General features: G+C 41.4%; 1 protein-coding gene across 1 annotated transcript in view; it reads right to left on the bottom strand.

The window, feature by feature from the left end:
• SLC22A23 (solute carrier family 22 member 23) overlaps nt 1-27,938 on the bottom strand; it is an 86,387-nt gene that overhangs the window by 35,040 nt on the left and 23,409 nt on the right. Inside the window, exons 2-3 of the mRNA XM_069958075.1 lie at nt 20,967-21,070; nt 17,549-17,703 (exon numbers count right to left, since the gene is read on the bottom strand). Coding sequence (XP_069814176.1) covers nt 17,549-17,703; nt 20,967-21,070 — 259 coding nt within the window. The remainder of the gene's footprint in view (nt 1-17,548; nt 17,704-20,966; nt 21,071-27,938) is intronic.

The raw sequence follows: 27,938 nt of genomic DNA, 5'->3' as shown, positions 1-27,938 counted from the left end.
TCACACAGAAACCAATTCCAGCAATGACTTAATTGGTGCTGTGCACTCCATCCAAGAGGCCGATGTTCTTTCTATCACCATGTTCATTTTTAAGTGAGTCACACTGTATTTGCATATTCCATTCTAATAGCCTTAAACACTGTGAGCAATGAATTATTTAGCCCTCCTTAAATCAACTGTGTCTCCCAGGAACAATTCTTCAAGGCATAGCAGCTAAGCACATTTGTGTGTTGTAAACACTTTTAACCATTGCTTAAACCAGTGGCTTGTATTCTATTGTATCTATTGTAACAATGCACTAATGAAGATAGACCCAGGAATGACTAGGATTCCAAAGACCTGTTATGAAGATTCTCAGTGTCAGCCAGTTGTGACCTAGGACAGATGGCAAGTGCAAAGTCTAGTAAGTCTAGTAAAGTGCAAAGTCCATAATGGACAGATCGGACCAGGAAGAAGAGGATTGATACCCCTCTCCTTCCCCCCTCTCCCCTTGTGTTGTGTTGTCTTTCAATAAAGCTTCGGGCCTGTGATTCCCCCTCCCTACCCCCCTCTTTCCCACCCCCCTTACCCCATCACTTGTCTGTATTGCTTTATTGTTTGTTGTTTTAGGATTGTTAAGGTATGCGGGAATGTTAGTGTAGCGGGTGGTATGATGTATAGCGTAGGGAGCCTGTGCTGTATGTTGTACCATGGTGCTGAGTATGTTTTGACTTATTTATTGAACTGTGCTGCGTCACAGTTTATGTATGCCTGACGACGACTGATTGTAATAAAGATATTTTCAATCAAAAAAAAAAAGTGCAAAGTCTAGATGGGTAAATTTCTAAGGGGAATTCACATGCCCACAAAGGAATAAAGTGAGAACTGGGATTTTTTGTTGTTGTTGTTCCAAGACTTTAGAGTGACGCAGATAGGATATTGTCTATATAAAATAAAATTAAAGGGGTAGTGTGGCGCTAAACATTTATTCACAAAATAACACACATTGCAAAGTTATACAACTCTGTAATGTGTGTTATGTATGTGAATGGCCCCCTTCCCCATGCTTCCCCCCACCCACGCTAACGGAAGTGTTGGTGCATTATACTTACCGCATTCGTGTTGACCCCCGGCCGCCATCTTGTGACAGTGACGTCATCTACGGGAGGCCAGCTGAACCGCTCTATCCGTCCCTCACGCCGGCCCCCCTATGCCGTCATCATCTGCTCAGCCGCGATTGATTGAGCACAGTTATGCTCAGATCAGGTAATCAAGGCATGATTAGACTGCATAATTTAGGTGACATCACTGAGTGGCGCGCCGCTCCTACATTCTGGCTGCGCCGCACTTGCGCAGTACAGCGGGTCTGGTCCGCACCATACTGCGCGGGTGCAGAATAGCCTCAAACTCATCACTGGAGATCCCGCAATGACTTCAGGGCTATTCTGCACCTGTGCAGTATGGCGCGGACCAGACCCTCTCAGTGACGTCACCACAATAATGCAGTCTAATCACGCCCAGAGGGGCTTAATTACCGCTCCGGAACGCCCAGGGGACAGTGACTACTTGCCGGCGGCTCACCGCCCAGATGACTACTTGGGGGCAATTTACATACAGTGCGCCGAGTTTATAAAGTACATTTTCGGTCTCCATAACTAACTACTGTAACAGATTTCTTTTATCTTTTTTTTTTTTGTCAGCACTGACCTCTCTGACCTCTGAATAGAGGCTTTCACACAGCTCCTGCTGTGTAATTCTTTGCCGACTAATCTCCCTCCTCCACCCTCCCCTCTCCATAGAAAAGACAGGCCCGACTGATGTAAAAGAGTCGAGATTTCATGATAATGAGCAGTGAATGAGAGAGAGGGGGGGGCTGGGCGGACCTGGGGAAAGTCTTTTTGAGTGCAGATAATGGCATATTTGCCCAATAAACCCAATTACAAAGTTCCCCAAAATCGCCCGCACCATTGACTTCTGCAGAAAAAAAAAAAAATAACGACAGGGACGCCTTAGGAAAAGTGTTGCAAGGGCGCTCCTACACACCACGCTGCCCGCTGCGGCCAGCACTTGTAACCATATCCGCAGGTGCACCTGGACTCACCACTTTACCCAAGCCATTTTCTTTGTGTGTTTTTTTTTTGTCAATTTTTGGGTCAGCATAACTGCAGCAATACCATCATACTGACAACTAAACTCCTATAATACTGGCACAGGAGACCCTCACCAGGCTGCTAGGCTGTCGCTGTTAAAAGGCTGCCATAAAAACATGTACGGGCGGTCACTGGTGATTCACCGATAATTGCTGGCTGCTCCTGGATTTGCCACTGTTTAAAGGGGCCATCCAGCATTAGAGAATCATGGCCACCCTCTTCGAGAGACAACCCGACCCCCCCTCCGGCCTGGGCGGGATTTTGCAACTCCGCCCCATTGAAGTAATTGGAGCTTAATTACAAACCCCACCTGAACCGGAGACAAGAGTGTTGCCATCCCCAAAAGAAAGTGGCCATACTTTCCCAACCCTGGACAACCACTACAAAGTGAACTTCTAGATTTTTAGGTGGTTAAACTGTTTGCATAGGACTTCTCAGTCCGACCTCACAATCACCCCGCCCCCCTACAGACCAAGCCCTCCATTGCTAAGAAAGCTGTCTTTTCATTAATATGCAAATGAGCCCCAAAACTCCAGAGGGTGTCCCCCCTGAACGCAAAAGCCCAGCCACCCACATCCCACATCGCCCCAGCGCCCCCCCCCTCAATCTTCCTCTACCATTATAAATGTACAGAACCAATAGGTGTCAAATGTACAGAACCAATAGGTGTCAAATCTTGTGCTTGCATTTTAACTGCAAATCCGTGTCAGAAATCTGATAGTTCTGCACTTTCAATTGCTTCTCAAATGCTGTCTCTCAAAGTCTGCAATGTATCAGCAAAGCTAAGAGTGATTATAGTTCCTGCTGTTAACCACGACACAATGATCTGATTAAGCAGAACAGGGTATATACATCACGAAGGGAAAAAATACCCTTGAGCGAGAAGAGTGTTCATCCACCAACTGTGAAGGTCACTTAGCAAGCCATGTCTGAGTGGATACAATTGGAAAGCATCAGCACAGTGTGAGACTAGTTGCTAATAATCAGGAAGCAGCACTGGCTTATGCGTCTGAATCCCAGAGAGCAAACCTGAAAATATCAAACGGTAACATAAAGCAATACACCTCATACATTATGGAGAGAAAAGATAGTTTACAAGAAAAGTCAACTTTTCAGAAACCTGCGGAGATTGGAATACTTTTGTAGGAATTACTTTTAATGAGGCTATATAATATAGGAGCATATGCTTACGAAGAAAGATTTTAAAGAAGTGTCTGAAGTCCTTAAGAGTCACAAGACTCTAGCATTATTTTACTTTCATTTATTCTCAAGTATGCCTATCAATAATATTAAACTGCGTTCATATCCTCTTGTAGGTAGTGTTAGCTTGGTATAGCAACTCTGTACCCACAATCTGACCCCCCCAAACCGCTTGTACCTTCAGATAGCTGCTTTTAATCCAAGATCTGTCCTTGGGTCTGTTCGGCAGGTGATGCAGTTATTGTCCTAAAAAACTACTTTTAAACTTGCAGCCTTGTGCCAAACTGCCGTGGCCTAGAGTATCTCTGCCCTTACCTTGCACCACCCCTCCGTCCCTGCTCCCCGCCCTCTTCACCCTTAGGAATGCCACTGGCAGGATATTTCCTATTCCTCTGCAGTAAAAACTGCACAGGTGCCTTAAAGATCCAGCCCATGTGCCGTGTTCTCACAGCTGATGAATAGGAGAATACCTGCCTGGGGCATTCCGAATGATGAAAAGGGTGGGGAGGAGGAATGGAGAGGGTGTGCCAGCCTTATGCACAGACACTTTAGGCCACACCATTTTGAAACAGGGCTGCAAGTTTAAATGTTGTTTTTAAGGACAATAACTGCATCCCCTGCCAAACGGACCCCAGGACAGATGTTGGATTAAAAGCAGCTATCTGAAGGTACAAGCGGTTTGGGGTGGGCAGATTGTGGGTTAAGAGTCACTTTAAGGGTACAAACACACACACCGTATACGCAGCAGATACGCAGCAAATACGCAGCAGATCTGTAGCAGATTTGGTGGTGCAGATTTGATGCTGTGTTCAGTTATTTAGATCTAATCTGCTGCGTATTTGTTGCGTATTTGCTGCGTATCGCAGCAGTAAATAGGCTGCGTATACGGTGTGCGTGTTTGTACCCTAAGAGTAACTTAGATTAAGAACGTTTTGCAAGAAAAGCTCACAGTTTTTCAAAATTGTAACTTAGTTTGAAAGCATTGCTTTGGTGTAAGAGCTGCCTGTACTGGGTGGGAGCGGGAGTGGAGGAGGGGCATGGCCTGCACAGTGTGGTCTACAGCGCTGTACAATGACCCCGGAAGTCTCCCTCACCTTCCAAATCGTAGCAGATCCACTTCAGGCTGGGGCTTGCATCAGGGGACAGGACTGTGGCGGTAATCTCTTTATAGCTGTAACCCTTCTCTCCCAGAAAGAGAGTGCTGCTATACAGTGCCCACATATGGCCTGTTCATTCCTTCATGTCCCCTGCAGTCTCTGTCAGCCCTTGTGTATCTCATTCTCTTCATTCCTGCTATAATATGCCTGCACTCACACTCAGCTATACACACTGCTGCTATAATGTACCTGCACTCACACTCAGCTATACACACTGCTGTATATAACGTTCCTGTTACTGTCCTCCTGCACAACTATGTGATTCTCACTCTCATTTGATATATTCAGCTGTTTCTTTCATTTGTTCTACATGTTATTCTGAATTAAAAATCATTATTTTTGGGGTGTCGAACCAGTTGTCTGCACATCAATGATTCCTAATGGAAAAATTTGCTTTGGTTTAAGAGTGGATTTGGATTTCAAACAGTGCTGCAACGGATTATGTTCTTAATCCAAGGTACCACTGTATTTGCACTCAGAAAGATTTATCAACTGAGTGAACATTTCTCTCCTGTGTCATAGAAAAAACGCTGAAGGGGAAACTGTTGTCAGTGTAGTCAATAGGGTCGTTCCTGGCATCTGGCACGTCATTTGTAACTCTGGATTAATCCAGACACCAGATAGGAGAACAAGACTTCTCAATACAAATAAGCTGAAAGGCTGGATGACAGTCAGGGGTGGATTAACTTTACCATAGGCCGCGGGCTGTTCACCAAGCCTGGGCCCCCTCACCCCACTGTAACTATGGCAGCACTAGCCTGGCGTTCATAGTACAGGACAGATAATGTCATGATGTCCTGATTTGTGCAAAATTGCCATAAAAAAACCTGTGATTTTTGCAAATCATGGCGGAAGTGTAGCCAGGAGACAGTACACCACTGAAAGTATAAGTCTTTTTGGGTGGTCATGGGGCCCCCCAGGAGCTCAGGGCCCCGGGCTGCCGCCCGAAACGCCCCTATTATAATCCACTACTGATGACAGTTGATGTATTTTTGCATCAGTTGTGCTCAGTTTTTACAGGGTTACAATGCCTATTCAGTACAGGTGCTGTAATAGGACAACCCCTGCATATGCTGCCTGAGTGTTCCTAACATGGAGCATACTGGGCAATACTGCTGTTGCTTCCTTTTAGCTACTGTCAGTGATGGACATTACTTTTTATTGGGCAGCATTATAACACTTGGCGGTAGTCCGAGGTATATTACTCCTGGAGGAAATGACTCATATCAGTGTCTATGAGAACATCTGTGTCTGCTTATGTTATAAACAGTCAGTGGGGATTGTTTAACACAACCGACTTGTGTTTCTGCCGGCCTGGTCTATTGAGTACTGTCCATTTTTGTGATACATAAAGGTACACACGCTGAGTGATGGAGAATCACCATAGCAGTCCTGGTGACTACAGATCACAATGGTTAAAAACCTGTTGCAGTTTTAAAGTGTTTTTTTTTCTTTCCATATTCAAACATTTTATTGAAAAATAAAGGGGGGGGGGGACTCTCTATTATCATAACTATAGTAACAATATGTTGTGGGAAAACTTGTACCAATCAGTATTACAGAACTGTTCTCTATTCCTGACCAAAACCACAAAGCAGGATGCGGCTCCTTTTAGTGCACAATCTTAAGCATGGGGATTGCAGTTATCTACAGGGAGCATATTCACAATGCTTAAAGCTAACCAACTCAATAAAACAAGTCTTCTCTGCCGGGCTTTCACTTTATATGTACTTCTAAATTTACTACATTAAAGTAGCTGCACGCAGGGAAATTGCTATCTCAGGCAATTTTCATCGAAGCAAGAGAAGCAATTCCTTCCAGCATAACCTAAGAAGAACACTGTTAGATTGCACTTTATATGTCTCTTAAAAATGTGCTGGATTGCAAAATAGGAATAAATGGGAAATTATTTCATTGCTGTTTTTGGTCATGCAACCAAAATCACCTTGTAGCTCTAACCCTAGTTAGGGTCAGAATGTGCCCCCCCATACACTTTTGGTACAGCACATCTATGCTGTACGTTGAGGTACTGGCAAAAGTGATGTGAACCTCGCCTTAGGCAATGTTCACACAACGTTTATTCAGCTCTGTTTAAAATGACGTTGTCATTTTTAGTCTAAAATAATGGACATCACTTATCTGTTTGGCTGCCCGTCCAATGGCGGCTGTTGGTACATTATTCTAGTTTGGGTTACTAATTGGCCTTTGGGTGTCTTTAATTGAAAAGTCCATTGAATTTAATAGTAAAACTGGAGAAAGAACGGTGTGTAAACAAGAAAATAACTTCCGCTGTTTGACAATTGACATGATCATTATTTTGACATCCATGCAGACGATGTCCGTTATTTTATACACTGTGTGCATTGGACGTCCATCATCCCATTGACTTCAATAAACTGCATTGAAGTCAATTACGTCGCGGCATTATCGGACGCCTTTTTAAATTGAAAAAGCTGACGCTTTTTCTCCTTTTTTTTATACATTGTGTGAACATAGCCTTATAGACACTAGGTAAAAGGATTACAATATATGCAATAAGCTACAAGCTGGATTTATTTTTGGATAGAATGCTTTATTAAGCCTCAACCTTCAGGATCCAGGAAAATCACTTCCATTAAAAAAAATGTAACACTACATCAGGCTTCAATGATTTTGTTTGCTGGTTAGTTTTTAATTCTACTCCCATAAGCCAAGAAGAAGTAAACAAGGTACAGTATTTCAAAGAGCCTCCAAGCCTCTCCTCAGTCTCATGGTAAACCTGTGAACATGTACGGGCAGGATTCCTGAATAGCTGACATCTCACTTTAGTTAGTTTAGGTCCCCCCCCCCCCTTTCACTCAAACACAAAAACCAAACAAATCTGAAAGGCAACACCTATCTCCTGAATAATGGCCTTTGTGGGATTCTCTACCATTGTTACAATAAAAAAAAAAAAACATACAAAATAACAAAAAGAATAGATAACTGAATCACGTCAATGACTGGTTGAGCAGGCAACCACATGAAGTAGCCGCTTTCCTGCAGAAGATAACAGCCTGTGGTAATGAACAGGGCCGGGGCAGTGGTGCAATGGAGGAACAGGGACAGGCGAGTTCATATATTTGTTTTTTTCTCACCCACCTCCGCCTGCCTGCCACTTTTTACCGTTGATGGGACTTCCTCTTTACTAAAATGTATGTAAAAATGTGTGTTTATTGTGAGGTTTTGACCACTATAAGGCTGTGTTCACACTACATATAACACAGGTGCTATACAGCCAGAAGCCAGGCAGCGTTCAGCATGTTCCTACAGCTGTATCGGCTGCAGGAACATTATGATTTTACAACTGAATTGAGGGCACTGTTGGGTGTGCCCGCAATTCAATTACCATTGCCTACAATGTAAAGTCGGAACACAGCAGGTGGCATTGCATTGAATTCAATGCAATGCTTCTGCTGCAAAAAAGAACGAATGCGGATTTAAAAAAAATTAAAAATGTAGTGGCAACATAGCCTAAGCATACATTGTGCCTTGGCTCTAAAATTTCTAGGGTTTTCTAGGTTATGGATATTGATATTCTATCTTTAGAATAGTCCGCTAATATGATAGCAGTGGGGGTCTTATACCTGGCACCCCAAATGAATGACTGGCCAGAGAGCTATGGCAAATGCCACATGCCTTTGTTGTTTACCAGGCAGTGTTCTATACATTTCTTACCAGCTGCACCTTGTTCTACAGTGAGAATTCAAGAGACTGGGACAGTGCTAATACTGGGTACAGTAACTACATAGCGTACAGAAAGTAAGAATGCAACAATCAATAGACTGTGCCTCACCAATCCGATAAGGATATTCTATCCTATATTAAAGACCCAGAAACCCCCTTTAGAGAATACTATCTCTATACACAATACTTGCTAATGCAACTATTTATTTGATGTATTATTTATTGCCCTCAATTCAAGAGGGCTAAACGCATGAAAAGGGGTTAACATACAGATTGAAACATAAGATGAAGTAAAAACAAAATAAATACAGTAAACAACATGAAGTATATTAGAGAGTTAGAAGACTAAATATAGTAAGCACTGTGGGCTATAAACAGCTGTGGTCACAAGTGTGTTGTCTCTGGAAGGCGCATGTACTCCAGCCCTTCACAAGTGGTTACTTTCACACGGGGAAATCAGAAGCCTGGCTGTATAATTGCCCAGTAATTACTTGAGAAAACAGGCACTGGACAAGCTATTAGATTAAACTACAAGAAAATGGCTTAATAAGTAACCCAAAAAGCATTCCCCAGTCTGACTGCAGCACCTTAGGAATACAGACTGCAATAAATTAAAGCCTTGCTTCTGCAAATTTTACAATGAAGAAGGGTAACACATAACTCATCTGGTTAGATAAGAATAAATGTGACCATAGAGACCGTGTGGACTATACTGTGAGCCCAACAAAAGCTAAAGAATTTTTAGATAATAATGATAAAAATTCTTAGAGGAGTTATCTGAGGACAAAATCTTTTTCTGTATGGCTGGGGGTGAGTTTTAAACCTAAACCCACAGCTCCTGGCCGGATGTCATTGCTTCCCATTGGAAAAACCAGTCGCTCATCTGCAGTAGACATCTAAGTAATCCTTCACTGTACAGTGAGAGGACGCCTGCTGATTTATGATTGGAGCAAAAGTTAATCTGAAGTCTAGTCTTCATAGTTTATCAAAGTCAGTCAGATCCTTATGCTTGCCCATTTATCCTGCTTCCTGCAAATCAAATGATGGCTCAATGGCTGCCAAATAGCATGCGTCCTCTTTATAGGTGCTATTGTAACAAAATAATCCAAGTTTTACCACCTGTCAGCATGTTTTAGTGTTGTAGCTGAACAGTGTATACAGAATACTTATTTTTAAGTGTGTTTTACACATTAAAGCACATTTTGTAGGGATCAATTTATGGAAACTGACAAGTACAAATCTCTCCTAGCTCAGTGATGACAAGGTTTTACGCTCCCCTCCCTTTTTTCCCCTTCTTGGTCCCCCTACCTCCCTTTATTCTCTATTCCTCTTCTTCCCCCAGCCTTTTGCTGGGCCTGATGTTTTAGCCCCTATGTTACGTACATTATCTTGAAGTTTTACCTATACTATTGCGCCATACTCTGTCTTGTTGTTTGTATCATTGCAGATGCCTTTATAAAGGGCAAAATGTTTGTATCTTTTGTAAAAATTTTAATTCGAAACCCCACGAAATTTAAAAAAAGAGGAGAAGACAGGACAGGAAGAGGGGGTGTTGGAAAATAAAACTCTGATATGGAGAGAAAGGAGCTGTTGCACATCACACCTATGGCTGACACGAATGCCACTCGGCTACATTGAAAAACCAACGCCAGGATGTTGGTATATAATTTGATCAAACCATATTGCCCCGTGTACCACGTGCCGGTCTCCTGGTTCACATGGGTCCCTACACTATCTCCAGACTGGCGGTCAGCAACCGCCAACCCCGCAAAGCGTGCACAAGCAGAGAAGGTAGGCCATAGAATGGCCCTGCAACCGTAATATCACAGGACCAAACCCAAAGGGCACCCCCAATACCCAGCAGGCACCACCGGCGGAGAAAGCTGCCGCCAAACAACACCAGTGTGATTTTGTACTCACCATAGCTCCTGCAGGTAGAATGGGAAAGATAGGAGGTACTTGACATGTGTGCAAAGGTGTCTCCTGCTATGGCCTCCCTTCCCTGTTTGTACGCGCTTTGCGGGGTTGGCGGTTGCTGACTGACATGGTGGTGAGTTAGTGTAGGGACTCATGTAAACCAGGGGACCTGCACGTGGTACATGGGGCAATATGGTTTGATCAAATTATATACCAACATCCTGGCATTGGTTTTTAAATGTAGCCGAGCGGCTTTAGTGTCAGCCATAGGTGTCCGTAAATAATAAACTCACCTATCCTTGTGTCCTGTAGCATCACTCCCGGGTCCAGCTGATGGCTGTTGGTGTCCTATAGCTTTTCTAGCTGCAACATCACGTAGCTGGCTGAGTGACTGCCCACTACGCGATACACCACCCCCAATCACTGACGGTATTAGCGGGCAATGGCTTAGCGGGGCCGTGATGTTGCAGCTGGAAGAGACTGGTAAGTGATGTATCCGGATTCTAGCTGAAGATGAAAGCCGTCAATCATCAAGAGGAGGCACAGGGATGGATGGATGACTTGACCTGTTTATAATTTTCTCACACCCCCTCCCTGCCAGCTGTTTTTCTATTTCGTGGTATTTCCTCTTTAATAAACTTAGAATTAAAAAAACAACAACATTCTGTTAATCTCTATGGTATCCTCTTTAACATGGCTTGGTTAGATATTCACATATTAAGGCTGGGTTCACACTACGTATATTTCAGTCAGTATTGTGGTCCTCATATTGAAACCAAAACCAGGAGTGGATTGAAAACACAGAAAGGATCTGTTCACACAATGTTGAAATTGAGTTGATGGCCGCCATTTAATGGCAAATATTTATAATGGCCGTTATTTACTGTTATATGGCGGCCATCCACTCAATTTCAACATTGTGTGAACAGATCCTTTCTGTGTTTTTAATCAACTCCTGGTTTTAGTTGCAATATGAGGACCACAATACTGACTGAAATATACGTAGTGTGAACCCAGCCTTAAACAGTTATACTATCCAAGGTTCACATACAAGCTGAAATTGTGGCGCAAAGGTTCTATCTAATTTTTCAAGTTATCAGCCAACAAGCGATTTAAAGCCCTGTAGTAAATAGTGTTGTTACACATTAATCATTTCTTCATAGGAAAGATTCAAGGATTCAGGTCATATTTTCCTTCCTATAACATTTTATCATGTTCTTTTACGGCACTGAGCCTGTCAAGCTAGAGATACTGCAACATTATAAGACACAACATAGAAGACTTCAGCAATAAACCTGCAAAGGAAGCAGGGACACCGAGCACCCAACTACACAACATCTACACTGTACACATGGATAAACAGTTCTGTTTGTATTACTTATGAATATGGTATTGCCAATGTCACTTCCCCAGTGTTCTGCTGATTGTGCCGGTATTACTGGAATAAGAAGGTCTAAAGGAAACCATGCAAATCTGTTACTTAACACAGCACAAACCACTGGTCAAAAATAACATTATCTGAAAAGCTTCCGAGAAAAAACATGGTAGGTAAGGGTTTTTTTTTGTTTGTTTGTTTTTTAAATTAAAGGTTCTAAACATCTAAGAGGCAAAAAATCTTGTAGCCAAATTTGTACGTAAAGGTCGAAATGTAATTCACTGTACATAAAATACCAAAAGGAAGAATAATATTAGCGTAATAAATATTGGCAATGAATGTGATGCAGTAATCCACCCACCCCCACCAGTTAAAAGTCTTAACCAGGCTTAGAAAAACTATGGCTTCTATCTTTCAGAAACAGCCCCACCTATGTCTTCAGTTTGTGTATGGTTTTGAAGCTTAGCTCCATTAAAGTAAATGAAATTGAACCAATTGTCGGCATTTCAATGATTTCTTATGGGAAAATTTGCTTTTGGTTTAAAAGTGAGTTGGATTAAAAGCACAGTCTCGGAATGAATTATGCTCGTAATCTTTTAAGGCACCACTGCGTGTATATGTATGTGTGTGTGTATATATATATATATATATATATATATATATATATATATATATATATGAGAGAGAGAGAGAGAGAGAGAGATTATATATATATAGTTATATTATATATATATATATATATATATATATATATATATATATACATATACACACGCAGTGGTGCCTTAAAAGATTACGAGCATAATTCATTCCGAGACTGTGCTTTTAATCCAACTCACTTTTAAACCAAAAGCAAATTTTCCCATAAGAAATCATTGAAATGCCGACAATTGGTTCCACAGCCAAAAATGAATATGTCATATTATAAGTTACAGTACAGTATAGCAATCAGCATGTGGAGTATAATGTATAGTATAGGGCATAAACCTGAAAAAAACATCAGGTTGTAGATACAGGATGGAACCGCAGATCCCCATAATGCAGTAGTGTAATACAACAGGCTAGAATAGAGAAGCAGGGATGCTGTCAGAGGTCTGTGTGGTCACATGACAGCAGTGGGGAAGGGGTGTGAGTTCAGCAGGGACCAATCAGGAAGTGAGAATCACAGAGCTTTGCAGGAGGACAGTGACACATGGTCACATTATAGCAGCAGTGGGTATAACTGAGTGTAAGTGCAGATATGGGCAGAGTATAGCAGCACTCTCTGTCCGGGGAGGGAGCACTTACAGCTATGAAGAGATTATCTGCACAGTCCTGTCCCCTAATGCAAGCCCCAGCTTGATGTGGATCTGCTATGATTTGGAAGGTGAGGGAGACTTCCTGGGTCAGAGTACAGAGCTGTAGACCAAACTGTGCAGACCATTCCCCTCCCCCACACACCCTCCCACCCAGTACAAGGAGCTCTTAAACCAAAGCAATGCTCTTAAACCAAGTTACAACTTAGAAAAACTGTAAGCTCTTCTTGTCTGTCTCTCTGTCCTCTATAGACTTCCGAATGCCTGAAACGTTTGACCCCAGATTTGGCATGCATACCCATGTCTTTATACCAATGCATTATTGGCCAAGCATTCATATGTTCTGTATAGGCAAATAGGAAAAAGCCATTAGATACCTGAGGCAGCGCCTTATCTGCCTGGGGGGGGGGGGGGGGGGGGGGGGGGGGGGAATCAATCAGGCAATCGCACATTCCTATCCAGCTCTTCCAGTGGGGGGGAAGATTCAGGAGACCACTTTACACATTAGGTGGTTGACCATTTGGTGGTCCGACCAACACATATCAAATGTGTGTGGCCTGCTTTAGATACACAAAGACCAATCATGTGTCTTCAAACAGACAACCAGGGTTACATGTACACTATGCTCATGCTCTCTCTGCAATACACGGCAAAGAAAGGCAGAACAAAGAATCGCTGGTTGGATGAATTGGACTGATATAGAGGTGATATAAGGTGTATGGAGCTGATGCTCCGATCCCCAACAGGAAGAGATAGATATAAATGGATGCCATGGATGGGCTACATGAAATTTCTGGTGCCAGCACAGAGGGAGTTCTGGTATCCATGGAGAAGACCACACCGGGTCGATAATGCACACAAACCAGATTGGATCAGAACACTGTTTGCACGCAGTGCCACCCAGGTGTGGTCATCTACATGGATACCCGAACTTCCAGCTGCAAATTAATTGCACGGTGCTCTGGGCCCAGACTTTGTGACAGGTACACTTTAATGAATATTAATCCTTATATTTTATCTATCAAGTCTCCTGTTCTTGGTCTTGTAAATTTCCATATTACCTTGTAGTACCCTGTTGTTTCCCAAGGCTGTTCTTCTTTCCTTACACATGTAACAATGATGCATGCTGGTAGCATTTCCCCCATAGAGTCACATTCATTTACAATAGGTTTTTGCAGCAAATATCTCAACACAATTTCCCTTTACTAGTCTTACTGGCAAATAAAAAAAATAAAAATAAAATAATTTATCCCCATGAAGCCATATAAAACTTTGTAATATAACTTTATTAAATAAAATGCAAGGGACAACATTGGCTCCTCTGGTGGTACGCTACAAAGGCTGTGGGCATATTAACATTGGCATAGACATTAGACTGTGTACTAGCACTGCATCTCTTCTGTATACTGATTATAATTCATACTAGGACACCAGAAATGAAAAGGTAATACCTTCTAACTGCCTTGACAATCTAAGAGAATATTTACCAAATGAAATTCACTAAAACTATTACAAAATGTTAATTTTTATGAATTTTGTGAATCATCTTTAGGCTATGTTCCGACTTCAAAAACATATTTGGTAAAGGCGGCTGTCCTATTTAATAGACTGACACTAATGATCATATACAATATATTAGCGGCAATCTATTTAATCTATGTGTGACACTATCCCCTCCTCTCTGTGACGTGGCTCCATTAGAATCAATGGAGCCGTGTCACAGAGGGGAGGGGGATATCGTCACACTGTGGGGCCGCGGGCCTGCCCCCAGTGCTCTGATCCGGGCCAGTGCACGGGCAAAGACCGGCGGTACATTCATTAAAGCGATGGTACATTTGCTTTAATGAGATGGCCATGTTCCCGAGTTAGGAGCATAGCCTTAAAGGGTATTCTGGAGAAATTTGGTGCAGTTAAATAGAATAATAATAAAAAAGCACATACAAAAAACTATACTCATCCTGCCCTACTACATTTCCTTGTGTTTGTGTTGCACAAGGACCTTCCTGTTCAGCCAGACAGGTGGGAGTGAGGACACAAGGAGATGCAGTATTGGAGAGGAGAGATGTGGAGATAGTGGGCGCTGCCGGCTTGGGGGGGGGGGGGGGGTTCGGCACATATCTTATAGGGGCACAGCTAAACTTGCAATGTCTGAGCCAAATGTGTTCGTGAACAAAAGAATCCGGTTAACAAGTACATCAACCATGAGGTGTTAAGTATGTCATGAGTTGCACCATCTAGATTTTATGGCATATACCAATTTTATAACTTTGGCACAGTTATGACAATAAAACTACGGATAAATTTGCTCCTTCATATACAGTTGTGGTCAACATTATTGGCATAACTAATCATTTTGTATAAAAAGCTAATGGCCCAGATTTACTGAAACAAATTCTAAGTACAAATCTTTAAATATGCCAGATTTATGGAAATTTATCAGGCTGACTAATACATCTGTTATATCAGTGGACTGTCTAGTCTAAGTTTAGACCAACTACTATTTGGCTCACTTTAAACAAGGACTATTTGCCAAAGCTTTGGTGCATTTTTGGCTCACCCATTTTAAAGCTGCCCCCCTTTTACTGAGGTTGCCCCCCCTTTGTCAGACCTGTCTATAAAGTGTCTACAACTCATAATAAATTGGTGCAGGTCACATAAAACACATATTGCACAGGAGTTCTGGCACATCTGCACTAGTAAATTTGGGTTACTATCTTCAGAAACAAGTGAATGTGTGCCAGCTTGTTATCCACAAACCATCTTAAAAGCATGCCTAAATACACTTCACAAAAAAGGTGACCTGTCACACATACAATCATTGCTAAAAAGAAGTAAAGAGCCAGGAAAGTATATGACATGGACAGGATTAAACACACCCTTCGCAAATACGTGGCTGCACAAACTTTGGCAAGAACGACAGAACGTAAACATTTTGTAGTCATCTCCGAGCGTCTGTCACCAGTGTCCTGGTAATTTCTTCATCTCCAATTCTCTTAAGCTCTTTCAGCACTCTTCAAATATTTCCATTGGAATTGAGATCGGGATCCACTGTAGGGTGCACTTTTCTTTATAGGGTTTTTGTTGTTTTTTATAAGCAGAACACTGCTATGCATTACCAAAGAGCAAAAGTTTGGTGTTACGGCTCTACAAAACATTTTCCCAGGAGGGACTGTGTTTTTTCTTCTCTTTCTTAAAGCAGTAGTGTCCCCTCACCGATACAGGCCTATTTTATTCAGTGTGGAGAGAATGGTATGGGCTGAAATGTCTCCAGCTCAGACAGAAATTCTTTGAATTTTATGTTAGATTTTTTGCCACATTTTGAACCAACTTTCTTAAACTTCTTGATAACACTGAACTGTGGAAGCTGGCATAGCATTGCCCTTGGACAGAGTCTTATAACCTTGTTCTTGGTAATAATAGCCTTTTTGGCCTGCATAGACATGTCTTTCTTTGCCAAGGAACAGGAAATAAAACTGGCCTCTTTAGTCATTAAAGCCCCAATTCATAGGTTAATTAAAGTCATGTGATCACAGACTAGATTACTTGGGAGTCTACTTTCCAATTAATCACAATTTATTCTTATTTTGTCCTTTGTTTCAAACTGAAAACCGATGCTATGAATGGTTCCCTGGCGTTGTTTTCAATTTTGTATCTCTTATCCTGGTTTTCTAGTTTGTTATTTTTCTGTATCAAACATATGAATATATCCTCACAGTTATACCAAATACTATATTTTAGTATTTCTGGAGGAAATTTACATGGTTCGCTTTGGGGTGCCAATAATGTTGACCACAAAAGTAGATTTATGCTAGCCTCCCTCCCATAGACTTCATAGCACCATGTGAACCCACCCAGCTTCCACACTGTCATCTAAACTCATGCCTCTTTAAATTATATTGAATTCCCAGATGAAAAAGGCATAAGCAGATACAAGCAATTTCTAAATTAATTGGGTGTAACAAATAACTCACTACCATGCACTATAAGACATTTTAATTTTCTTTTCTATTAGAACTACCCATACATAGCTGAACTCGAACTCTAATATTTGCAAGAGACAACACCAAAGCTTCCATAAATGTCAAGCCATTGAAATATAGGTATGTAATATAAAATTGTATTAAACTGGAATAACCGATTGCAGATATAAACTTTGAAATACACACACAAACTTATATGACATTAGCACAACACTATCCTTTCTCCATTATAAATCACCAATAGCATAAGATATAGTGAGGAATATATAACATATACATAGTGAATGAAGGAGGAAATTTATCATCTGCCTCTTCTGAACAACCAATCAAATGCCTGTAAGCAATGTACACAACCAATTCATCAGTCACACAACGTTAAATGAATTGGTTGTATGTAGGAATATACTTAACTAGGTTTTCTATGACTGCCATGGCAACAAGAGCTTGAATTTCCCTGTTGACTGTAAGTGCTCCGAGTTGAAGTCACATTGCGCAAAAATATGTGACTTTTTAATAAACTTGCCGTGTGTAAATGCTCCTTACAGGGCAAAAAATACTTCCATGTGGGGCACTCAATTCACCATTTGTTGGGATTAGTAAACCAACAAAAAGTCGAAACAAAGCAACTAGGCAAAAATTAGCAAACATTTGATGAACAAAGCAATTTATAGATACTTCTCAAATTCCCCCAAAGTATCTGGAAAAGTGGATATGCATTGCTCTTTATAGAAGGCAAACCACAGAACTAGAACATTACAAATACATATAGTACACAGTTAGCAATACTTACTCAGTGCATATAAACAGAGGAATATCCCGGCAAGACAGAATCCTTCAAAAAACCTGAGAGTGCTGAACATTGTCACATTAACTGAAAGTGCCACAGAAAGTCCAAAAATAAGATTGAAGATGACAGAAAACAGCAGCACAAGACGTCGGCCGATCCTAAAGAAAGGAGAGGGAAATAAATTATACACTGAATAAAAATACTGGCAATATAGGCAGAGCATAAAACAAAAAGCTTCCTAGCATCATCTCTGAACGATGGAGGCTCCGATGCCAGGAGTATGGCATGTGACTGGCGGGACTTCTGACTGACTGCAGTGATTACATGTTGGCTGTAAAAACAATTAACTGACCAGAACCTAAACTTTTATTTTTGTTTGTGTGTTTTTCAACCACACATAACCACTTTAAGATTCCTGCGTTGAGGTGTAGCTCGGGCCTAAAAAGCAGTCTGTCCTGATTCTTCTTACTATCATTACAAAGATCATCCCCTTATATTCCTTATATTTAAAGCTGACCTGCCAACAGGAAAACATGGTTATAAATACGCAAATGACAGGGCTAGACAGGCATAACTTTTTTTCTCATTAAAAACAAAATGTCCAGTAGTCTTTTCCAGAGCTATAAGCCTGTATGGCAATATGTAAATGAGGCTCAAAAGCCCAGGGGGCTTCCCCAGTGTAGCAAGAGCCTTGGCCTTTACCATGCTCGGGAATGCCCCCTGGGCTATTGAGCCTCATTTGCATATTAACCAAATGACTTATCTTTCAGTGCTGGAAGAGACTATGGAGATTAAAAAAAAAAAAAAAGGCACGCACATAATCAAGACAACTAGTCATCTGGCCATGGGCTTATGTATACTCTTGCTTTCCTACTGACAGGTCTGCTTTAATCAAATCTTGAGGAAACGTTACATTTACAACAGATAGTCGAAAATCTGAAAAGAAGACATCAGTAAGTTTTTTGAATGTTTTATCCAGCTCTAGTAAGGCAACCTTTCTGAGATTCTACTGCATGCTATTATATAGGGGGACTTCAAAGATGGCACTGAACACAAGCATTAACCTCCCTTATTATCTTCATCTTGGACTCCTACACAATTACAATGTTTGACATTATAATTGGAAATGAAATGATCGGTTCCTCGGTAAGGAGCCCACTATCATTTTGCTCAGTGACATTCCTTTTGTGTTATTAGAGGTGGCTGTTCCTTTAAGCATTCTGTAGAAAGGAAACATGTTTATTTGCATTTTTAACTTAAATGATATCTTGTGTTCTTGTTAAATCCTGTGTTTTCCTAGGTAGAGTCATTCTCTGGTTGCCTAGTAACCGCACGAATACCGTACATGCGTACTCGGGAATAACTGCAGTCTTGCTTCTCTTCATCTCCGGGCAGCAAGGCGATGGAAAACTATTTGATGTTAAGATCATGAAGGACATTTTCAAGGTCAGAAAGGGCAAGGACTATCACCTAAGGGAAGATGTGTTGCACAATTTCCAAATGGCACTTTTCTAATCTAGTCACACCACCGAAGAATGTGTCACCACTAAGCTTCCTTTGCAGTAGCAGCACCAGGCATACAACAATCGAGACCGTAGTGTGAATTACAACAATACCAGCTATCTTCAGTAAACATGTTCTAAATATTAAAACTCAAACTCAAATTACAAACTTAAAAGGGGAACTCCCATAAAATTAAAACCAAACAGGAAGGCAGGGGGATGAAGGAACATAATAAATAAAAGTATACTTACCTATCCTTGTGCCCTGTAGCGCCGCTCCCAGGTCTCAGACAGCCTCCTGCAGCTAATCCAGCTGCAACGTCACATACTGGGCTGATTGATTGCCCGCTCAGCCAATTACTGACTGGAGCGGGACACCGCCCCAGTCCCTGAATGGCTGAGCAACAAATCCATCAGCGGGGCAGGAAAGCTGCAGCTGTAGAAGCCGGGTACGTGATATACACGGATTCCAGCTGCAAATGACAGCCGTCAGAGAGACCCAGGAGTGGAGCTACAGAGACACGAGGACTGGTAAGTAGAGATGAGCGAACTGGGTTGGGTTCGAGTCGATCCGAACGTTCGGCATTTGATTAGTGGTGGCTGCTGAACTTGGATAAAGCTCTAAGGTTGTCTGGAAAACATGGATACAGACAATGACTATATCCATGTTTTCCACATAGCCTTAGGGCTTTATCCAAGTTCAGCAGCCACCACTAATCAAATGCCGAAAGTTCGAGTTCGGATCGACTCGAGCATGCTCCAGGTTCGCTCATCTCTACTGGTAAGTATACTTTCTGGCACCCCCCTGCCTTTTTTCTTTAATGGGACTTCTCTTTTAACTGAATGAAAAGTGGATTTTCCTGGCTTTAGTTTTTCCTATAGAGCTTTATAAAAGGTTTCCCAAATTCTCTTCTACAGCCGGCATGTTTCCTTGAACAAGAAATCCATCATAAGAGATAGCACCTGACTGTTCTGTCTCCGGATAATCACTCTTCTCTCCTGAATGATATGCAAAGCTGATTTAGGAACAACCTTAAGGCCCTCAGGTGACAGAAGATCGTTCAGGAGAGGAGAAAGAAGGGTTGGAGACCAAGACATCAGGTAGCTCTATTTTAGCATATTGCTTTAATAAAAAAAAAAGAAAAGTTTTTGACGGATTTTACAAGCAAGGTATTTTCAGCAGTTGCTTTTGACTCTAAAGTCTTCAGTGTCTCACAGTAACCTACTTAGTCTCTTACATGATCCACTGCTCTTGTCTTCTGCAATGTCACTACCCAACTCAGCTCTAGGACATCTAGTCACGTGGGTGGGCAAGACATTACTTCCATCAAGATTAGTGCACTCATCTTGTGCGGATGTGAAAATGTCGGCCACCAGCACAGTGGCTAAGTGGTTAGCACTGATGCCATGCAATGCTGGGGTCCAAATCCCACCAGAGACAACATATGCAAGGAGTCTGTAAACTCTCCTATACCTGCATGGGTTTCCTCTAGGAACATTTATTACTAAGGGTTGTAATGTGTTTAATTTTTAGTATTAGTGTAAAGTGGATGAACAGGGGAGATGGGCATAGCCCTTTAACACCTAAATGTTACTACTTAAGCCCTGTATGAGATCTTGTATTGGGCGACTTGAATCCACACAAGTTCTTTGCACCTGACACAAATCAGACAGGGAAATGTTTTCATAGGAATCTCTCTGCAGCCCCAGGCACCAAGTATGTAACTTGAGGCGAAATGTGATGACGGTCCCGGACTAGAAATGAACAAAAGCATAGCTATGTATCTGCAAAACTGAATGTACAGATGGCAATACTGGTTAAGTAATAGACATAGTTATAAAATGCAATAAAGTATTTACAGCATAGCATCTAAAGACAGCTCAAACCATGTTAGACACGTCAGAAAATAAGATCTTACCAGTCAGCAATACATCCTGTTATCAAGTATCCAAATATTAAGCCCACAACCAGAGAGAACTTGGCTATATGAACTTTCCACGATGAATCACATACTAGATCCCACTGCAAGACAAAAGCAAAGCGGCATGATGAGCTCAGCAGTTTCTGTAAGATAAGACACCCTACCTGCTCCTTACCTATGCACTTTTCACATACAGTAGATCTTTTATAGGTTTTGTCTATATGGTATATTTCATATGCCACACATACTGTACAAAAGACACAATTCTACAACGTGTGGGTGGGTAAGCAGATGTGATTAACAGAGTCATTCATGCCATATCGTGGGTGGTGTCCAGAAGGGATAATAAAAGACCATGGAAGCTTACAACCCTCCTATAATTAAAGGACAGGCTAAGCATGCTGCAATCTAGCCTATGAACAAAGTACAATTCAGCCCAGGCAAGTCCATTGTAGCGCTGACAGCCAGTCGTGATATCGACACTGAGTCAGGGCTCCCTGGTGTTTTACAGTTACTTTCTCTGTAATAAGAAGCAATTAATGAATAACCGTATACTAAATATGACGGGATCCAAAATACACAAGGGCACAAATGGAGCTAAGTGGAAAATGCAGGCATTTCCATAATACAAAAATTATTTTGTATTATGGAAAAAAAAAAAAAAAGAATGATTATAAAGACAACCCTGCCACTAAAACTTCCCTAATACGAAAAGGAAATAAATAAGCAAAATACAAAAATGCTTAATAAAACATGGAAAAATGCTCCTCTATAGCTGTTCGCATTTCTTCCTCCCTACATCAAGTGGTACTTAGCGGAGCTGCTGCGCATTGGCCCTTTCACAATCAGCATATAAACAATTTGGACACACTCTGAAATTGATTTTTTTCTGCATTGTTCCCAGTCAACCTTAGGAGAGGAACAGAAGACAGCACTCAGTTTGCTTCCTGACAGACTGAAAAGGGCCTTGACGTCCTAATGGAATGTGCCACTAAAAAGCTAGGTCTTCTAAGTCACTGTACACATCTAGATAGCAAAAAGATATACAGCAAGCATTTCTGCACATATCCACAAACATACACACAAAACTGGAAAACCAACAAGCCATGTGAAGGTGTTACAGGTCATATATATATAAATTAATTCTCCACGAAGACATGAAATCTCTGGAAAACCAAGTAAAATCGCTGTCGCCGGCCATAATTATAAATTGCTGAATTGTTTTAGGGCATATTATTAAGTGCAACTATATCATTTTCACATTATCAAATTTTCACACATATTTACTTTGTGAATAACAATACTAAAGACAGAGCACCAAGTAAAATTAAAGGAAACCCAAACCTTCCTGAGGGAGAGTCAACTGGCCCCAGTACTCAGGCTGCCAATCAAGTGTGAGTGACTGGGAAATCACTACATGTCATCACTTTGGCTCCACCCTAGTTACCAGGTGCTGGGACAGACAAGATTGTGAAATTGCTGCCCTGCCAGAGTCTGCCAGGCATAGCGTAGGAGAGCTGAGCCCAACAATTCCAAATTACTAGGGCCAATGCACTCTCCCTCAAGAAGGTGACTGGTTCCCTTTAAGCCCCAACGGGGTATTGTTGACACTTAACATTTACTGTACATAGTTTGACCTTACAATATATGACCTTTCTATAACTTGTAACCTAGATCATCATCATGTAATCCCCAACTAGTTCCTGCTGTGTTCAGGATTGTGCTGCATGCAGATATTAAAGGGGTTATCCAGCGCTACAAAAACATGGCCACTTTCCCCCTACTGTTGTCTCCAGATTGGGTGGGGTTTTGAAACTCAGTTCCATTAAAGTAAATGGAGCTTAATTGTAAACCACACCTGAACTGGAGACAACAGTAGGGGGAAAAATGGCCATGTTTTTGTAGCGCTGGATAACCCCTTTAACCAATCTGCACTTTTTCATGATAAGAGATTCTTGTTTGTTTTAATCACTTCATAATTATTTAGATGATTGAAATATGATTTTTTTTGTCTACTTTTTAGTTACACTAAACCCCTCAAATCAGTTCCTGCTGAACTTGGAGTGTAGACCTCCTGCCTATCACACACATAGACTAGGCCCGATTTCATATGATTCAATATTTTTGCAGGCCAAGATGTAAACAGAGTATACGGCTGTCTAAGGATTAACCAAGTTTCAGATGTGTGTAATTTGTCTGTACTTTTGCATTTTTCTATGGTCACAAGTCCCACTCCATCCACAGGTCTACAGACTCACATCTCTGGAGAACACACACACGGACATCCCACACATGCTACCTTTGTGAAACAGCAGATTGTGGTCACTGAACAAACTATCCATACAGCAGCTATTATGTTGAACTTAAAAAAAAAAAAAAAAAAAAGGTTGGGGGAAAGAACAAATCCTAAAATCCCCTAACATGGGCACAAAAAAAGAGCCCTGGCTTCCTCCTGCAGTTCTAAGACACACAATAAGTGAGGGGACTGGGAGGAACAGAATAGAAGCTGCAGGGGATGGAGGGGGGCAGGGATAGGCAACATTACGTGTTTCTATTTTGCATGGCCCTAGCAATGTATAAATCTTTTTTAATGCCAGAAAGTCCTTTTAATATTTCTCAGTCTCCCTTTTATTTGTCTAAATTCTTGACAACATCAGTACGGCTACGTTCCCACATGCTGATGAAGCGATTTGGCTGAAACCATGCCCCCTTACATTCACCAATGACCACACAATGTTGCCAGAATTATCACCACTTAGGGGATGTTCACACTGAGTAAAACAGGCAGGCATGTTACTTCTCTGAGCGGAGAGCGGCGTCAGTGGAGGAGCGTGCGTTCTCCTATAGAGAGACACACTGAGGCAGGCAGTTCCGCCACAGAATTCCGCCTATTTTAGTCAGTGGGAACATACCCTAAGGGCCCTATTCCACCGGATGATTATCGTTCGCATAATCGTTAACGATTAACAATCTCAAACGACCGCTATTGCAAAAGACCTGAAAACGTTCACTCATTTCCATGGAACGATAAAAGTTACTTATGATCATATTGCTGACAATACACATAACTTTTATACTGCACTATATGCCAGATACATGAAGCATAAAAATGTTTCTTTTATACCACAAAAGGAACGTATGCACAAAAGAACTGGAGGCGAATAAACTGCTGTATCATTTCTTAGCTTTTTAAGGAACGTCTGCCAGTTTAGAATTTTACATCTGCTCAGCTACAAAATGATACAGCAGTATATTAGCCTTTAGATCAGTTACAATGAAATGATGCCCAACCAATATTTAATGGCATAGCCTTGCCAATGAATATTGATTAACAAAACTGCCCTTCCTTCACCACCTCTGCTTCTTAGTCAGAAGGTTTAAGTGCTATGAGATCCTTCTAAGTGGGTTTGTCTTCAATATCCCATCTCCCTTGTGAGGTATTATTAAGTTACACGTCATTTTGTCATCCAGCTGTAAAGTATTTAACACAGGGCCTGGTTCTAGAGTTTCGGTAAAATCAGTGTAACTTCATTCTTAAATATGTGCCAAAATGTCAATTACAGTAGAGACATCACCATAAAGTCTTAAAGTGACATTTAGCGTAATAGGGGCAAATAGTGTAAAGGGGATTTTTCAAGGAAAACCAATTGGTGGCCTATCCACAGGATAGTATTATTGACTTGAAAGTGTTCCTGACTGTGTCCCCATTTTCGGGATCGGTGAGAATCCGGGTGGTTAGACAGATCAGCTTGTTATTCCCAGATAAGGGTACCCCATTAAGTAGAAACAACAATCAAAAGCTAACCTTTTTTGTGTAAGCCTTATCTTCTAAAAAAAAAAACCTGCATTCACGCCAGTTTTTCAAAAGGTGGGTGGGGCTTTGTGGGAAACGCAAGCCCCCAGCCCCCCAACCCAACACATTTATTATAATTCACATCACAAAACTGCAGAAATAAACTCCAGTTAAAAAAAAAAAAGGCAGAAAATTTTGCAGGAACATAGCGGAATATTTATCAAACATGGTGTAAAATCAAACTGGCTCCGTTGCCCCCTAGCAACCAATCAGATTCCACTTTTCATCCCTCCCAGACTCTTTGTAAAATGAAAGGTGGAATCTGAGCCAGTTTCACTTTACACCATGTTTGAAAAATCTTTCCCATAGCCTTTAAATGTAAACCTAATCTCAACTAGCCTTATGTATTTGTTTGCCACAACACTTATCATTTATCCGAAAATTAACTATAAGGGTACAAACACACGACTGATCCCCAGCGAGATCCGCTTGCTGATCCCTGCCCTGTAATCTCTATGGGCAGACATACTCGCAGCAGGATTGACATCTTGCTGCAAGTATGTCGGGGGAACGCCCCGTTAACCCCTCGCTGGCCGGGGCATATACATTACCTACTCCACAATCCGGCTTGCTTCAGGGGTTCCCGGCTACACGTCCCGGGGCAGGGGGCAGGGAGCCGCAGCGAATCTCGATGCAAATTTGCAGCAACAAATCTGCTGCGGATCAGTTGTGTGTGTTTGTACCCTAAGAGAAAGCAGCAAGTTTTACGAGTTCTGTTTCATAACCATTATAACTGTTAATAACACTCGCCTCATCCTCCTTTCTTTACAGGCCTACTTTTCAACTAACAGCTTGACATGTAAAGTAACATATTTAGCTTATTATATTCCATGTATTAGCTTTGTTCTTACTTGTCTTTTGATTTGTACAATTGAATTTTTCTTTTTCTTAAATAAGATTTCATAACTATGCCTGTAATGTTAATATTGAAAATCTGTAATAAAATATCTTTAAAAAAATTTAACCCTTGCCTAAATCTTGTTGGAAGTTATAACCAATGCAGTATTTTATTTGCTTTGTACAGTTTATATGAAGTAACAGCTTGTATGAAATACATTAGAGGAAAATACCTTTACAAATGAATGAATATTAATGAATTGGAGTGTTGCTGAAATGTGACTGATGTAACAAAATACTGGGTTACAATGGGAAAAAGAAAAATCCCCACATTATCTTCTTTTCTCTTTCTTCTTTTAAGCAGCTACTGTTCTTATAACTACAAGTAAAACTGTATGCCATCCCCATCAACAAGACAAGCCTGACACCAGAACATTTTTATTTGTCCAACCAAAATGTAGGATTATTGTGAGCTACATCAAAAGGGTTAACAGTCCCTCAGTCCCCATGCTGGACTCCTAAACCTGCATACACACTAAATTAGATTACTAAAGAAATAAACAACTTCTGTGTCACAGACCACAACACAGCCATAACATTTAACACGCTTATCAATATCACCTTTGGGAGTTTTGTGGTTCAGGATTTCTGCTGTTTATCTCATTTACTGCTTCACTTTAATAAGCATTTTCATTATGCTTTAGTTCTCCAGTCTATTGGCAGCTTAAGACCATTAATTTGATGCTTTGCAAAAATAAATGTAAGAAAAAAAGGCCCTCCAAGCAAATGAACGCCTTATTGCTTGGTATGATCAATATTTAAGCAAGCACAATAAGTACTGCTTACAAACCCTAAGTGTTTCTCGTTCTACAAGAGCTCCAATGCCATGCAAGAGAATATTGTGGGGCAGAGCAACAAGATCACCAGGACTGGGTTTTTGTGCTATGTGAAGAGAATCAAATATTTCAACAGACTGAAATGTTGCACCTAAACAGGTTGACTGGGAAGAACTAATGTCACATGTCTGCCCTACAAGCATATAGGTGGTCTAGGTTCTCATCTGCGTCAAATTATTTACTTGGCTTCACTGAACCAGCTGTAAGATCCTGGCGCATGGGGCAAACGTATCCATAGACCACAAACACTAGACAGGGACCAGAAGGTCATATTTGCCTCTTTTTGGTTTGGCTTCCATTGGGCCTTGCATTTTCCTGTTGGATCAAATTGCACAGACTTGTTCCGTATATCTGTGGGAAAAGAGCCTAAGTAGAGATGAGCGAACCGGGTTCGGGTTCGAGTCGATCCGAACCCGAACGATCGGCATTTGATTAGCAGTGGCTGCTGAACTTGGATAAAGCTCTAAGGTTGTCTGGAAAACATGGATACATCCAATGACTATATCCATGTTTACCACATAGCCTTAGGGCTTTATCCAACTTCAGCAGCCACCGCTAATCAAATGCAGAAAGTTCGGGTTCGGATCGACTCGAGCATGCTCAAGGTTCTCTCATCTCTAAGCCTAAGCCATCGCAAGGAAAGTCTGGCAATAACTCCCCTCTTCCCTTTTTGTACACACAAATATTTGTAAAAATCTTAGAGATACAGGAGAGAAGTACCCTCAAGGAGCTGTGTCTTGGTTTTCCATTGCAGCCACAAAAGATTTGTCCTGGCCCATTTCTACTTTTGCAAATCAGAAACACTAGCACACCACTCAAACAAACAGAGCTTCATTAATCTCCCCACCAGATACCAGTACTGATGTTTTGCATAGGAGGCTTCTAGAATTATATGGCTACAGAGGATACAGGAATACCAGATACTCCAACTGCATGTTCCAGCGGGATATTTAAAGATGTTGTCCAGTGATTACTGATAATTCAATATTCTGCTGGAGGGGGGACATAAACATGTATAATTACCAGTCCCACCCCACCACCTTGTTCACTTCCAGTCTGCCTGTTGTCTGTCAAAATCCTTCTTCAGAACTTCCACTAATCTGCCGTGCGGACAAGAAATACCCACTCAGCATGGACAGAGTAGATCTCTCTATGCAGTCTATGCTAAGCGGGTATTTCCTGTCTGCGGTGCACATCAGTTGGGCAACCTGGAAACCTGCAGTGGCAGCAGAACGGGACTGGTAAGTATACATGTTTATGTTTCCTGCGGCAAGTTTATCAGAAATGTCCTATGGAAAGACAACAGCAGGTTTGTCTGTGGTTGGCTTCACTTTATCCAGAGTTAGAAAAACATGGCCAATTGGTCGAGAGGCGGAAGTCAAT

The sequence above is a fragment of the Dendropsophus ebraccatus genome, chromosome 2 (assembly GCF_027789765.1).
Source record: "Dendropsophus ebraccatus isolate aDenEbr1 chromosome 2, aDenEbr1.pat, whole genome shotgun sequence".
In the NCBI taxonomy this organism is placed as follows: Eukaryota; Metazoa; Chordata; class Amphibia; order Anura; family Hylidae; genus Dendropsophus; species Dendropsophus ebraccatus.
The sequence above is the reverse complement of the archived record's forward strand: the minus strand, read 5'-3'. Positions and strand labels throughout refer to the sequence as shown.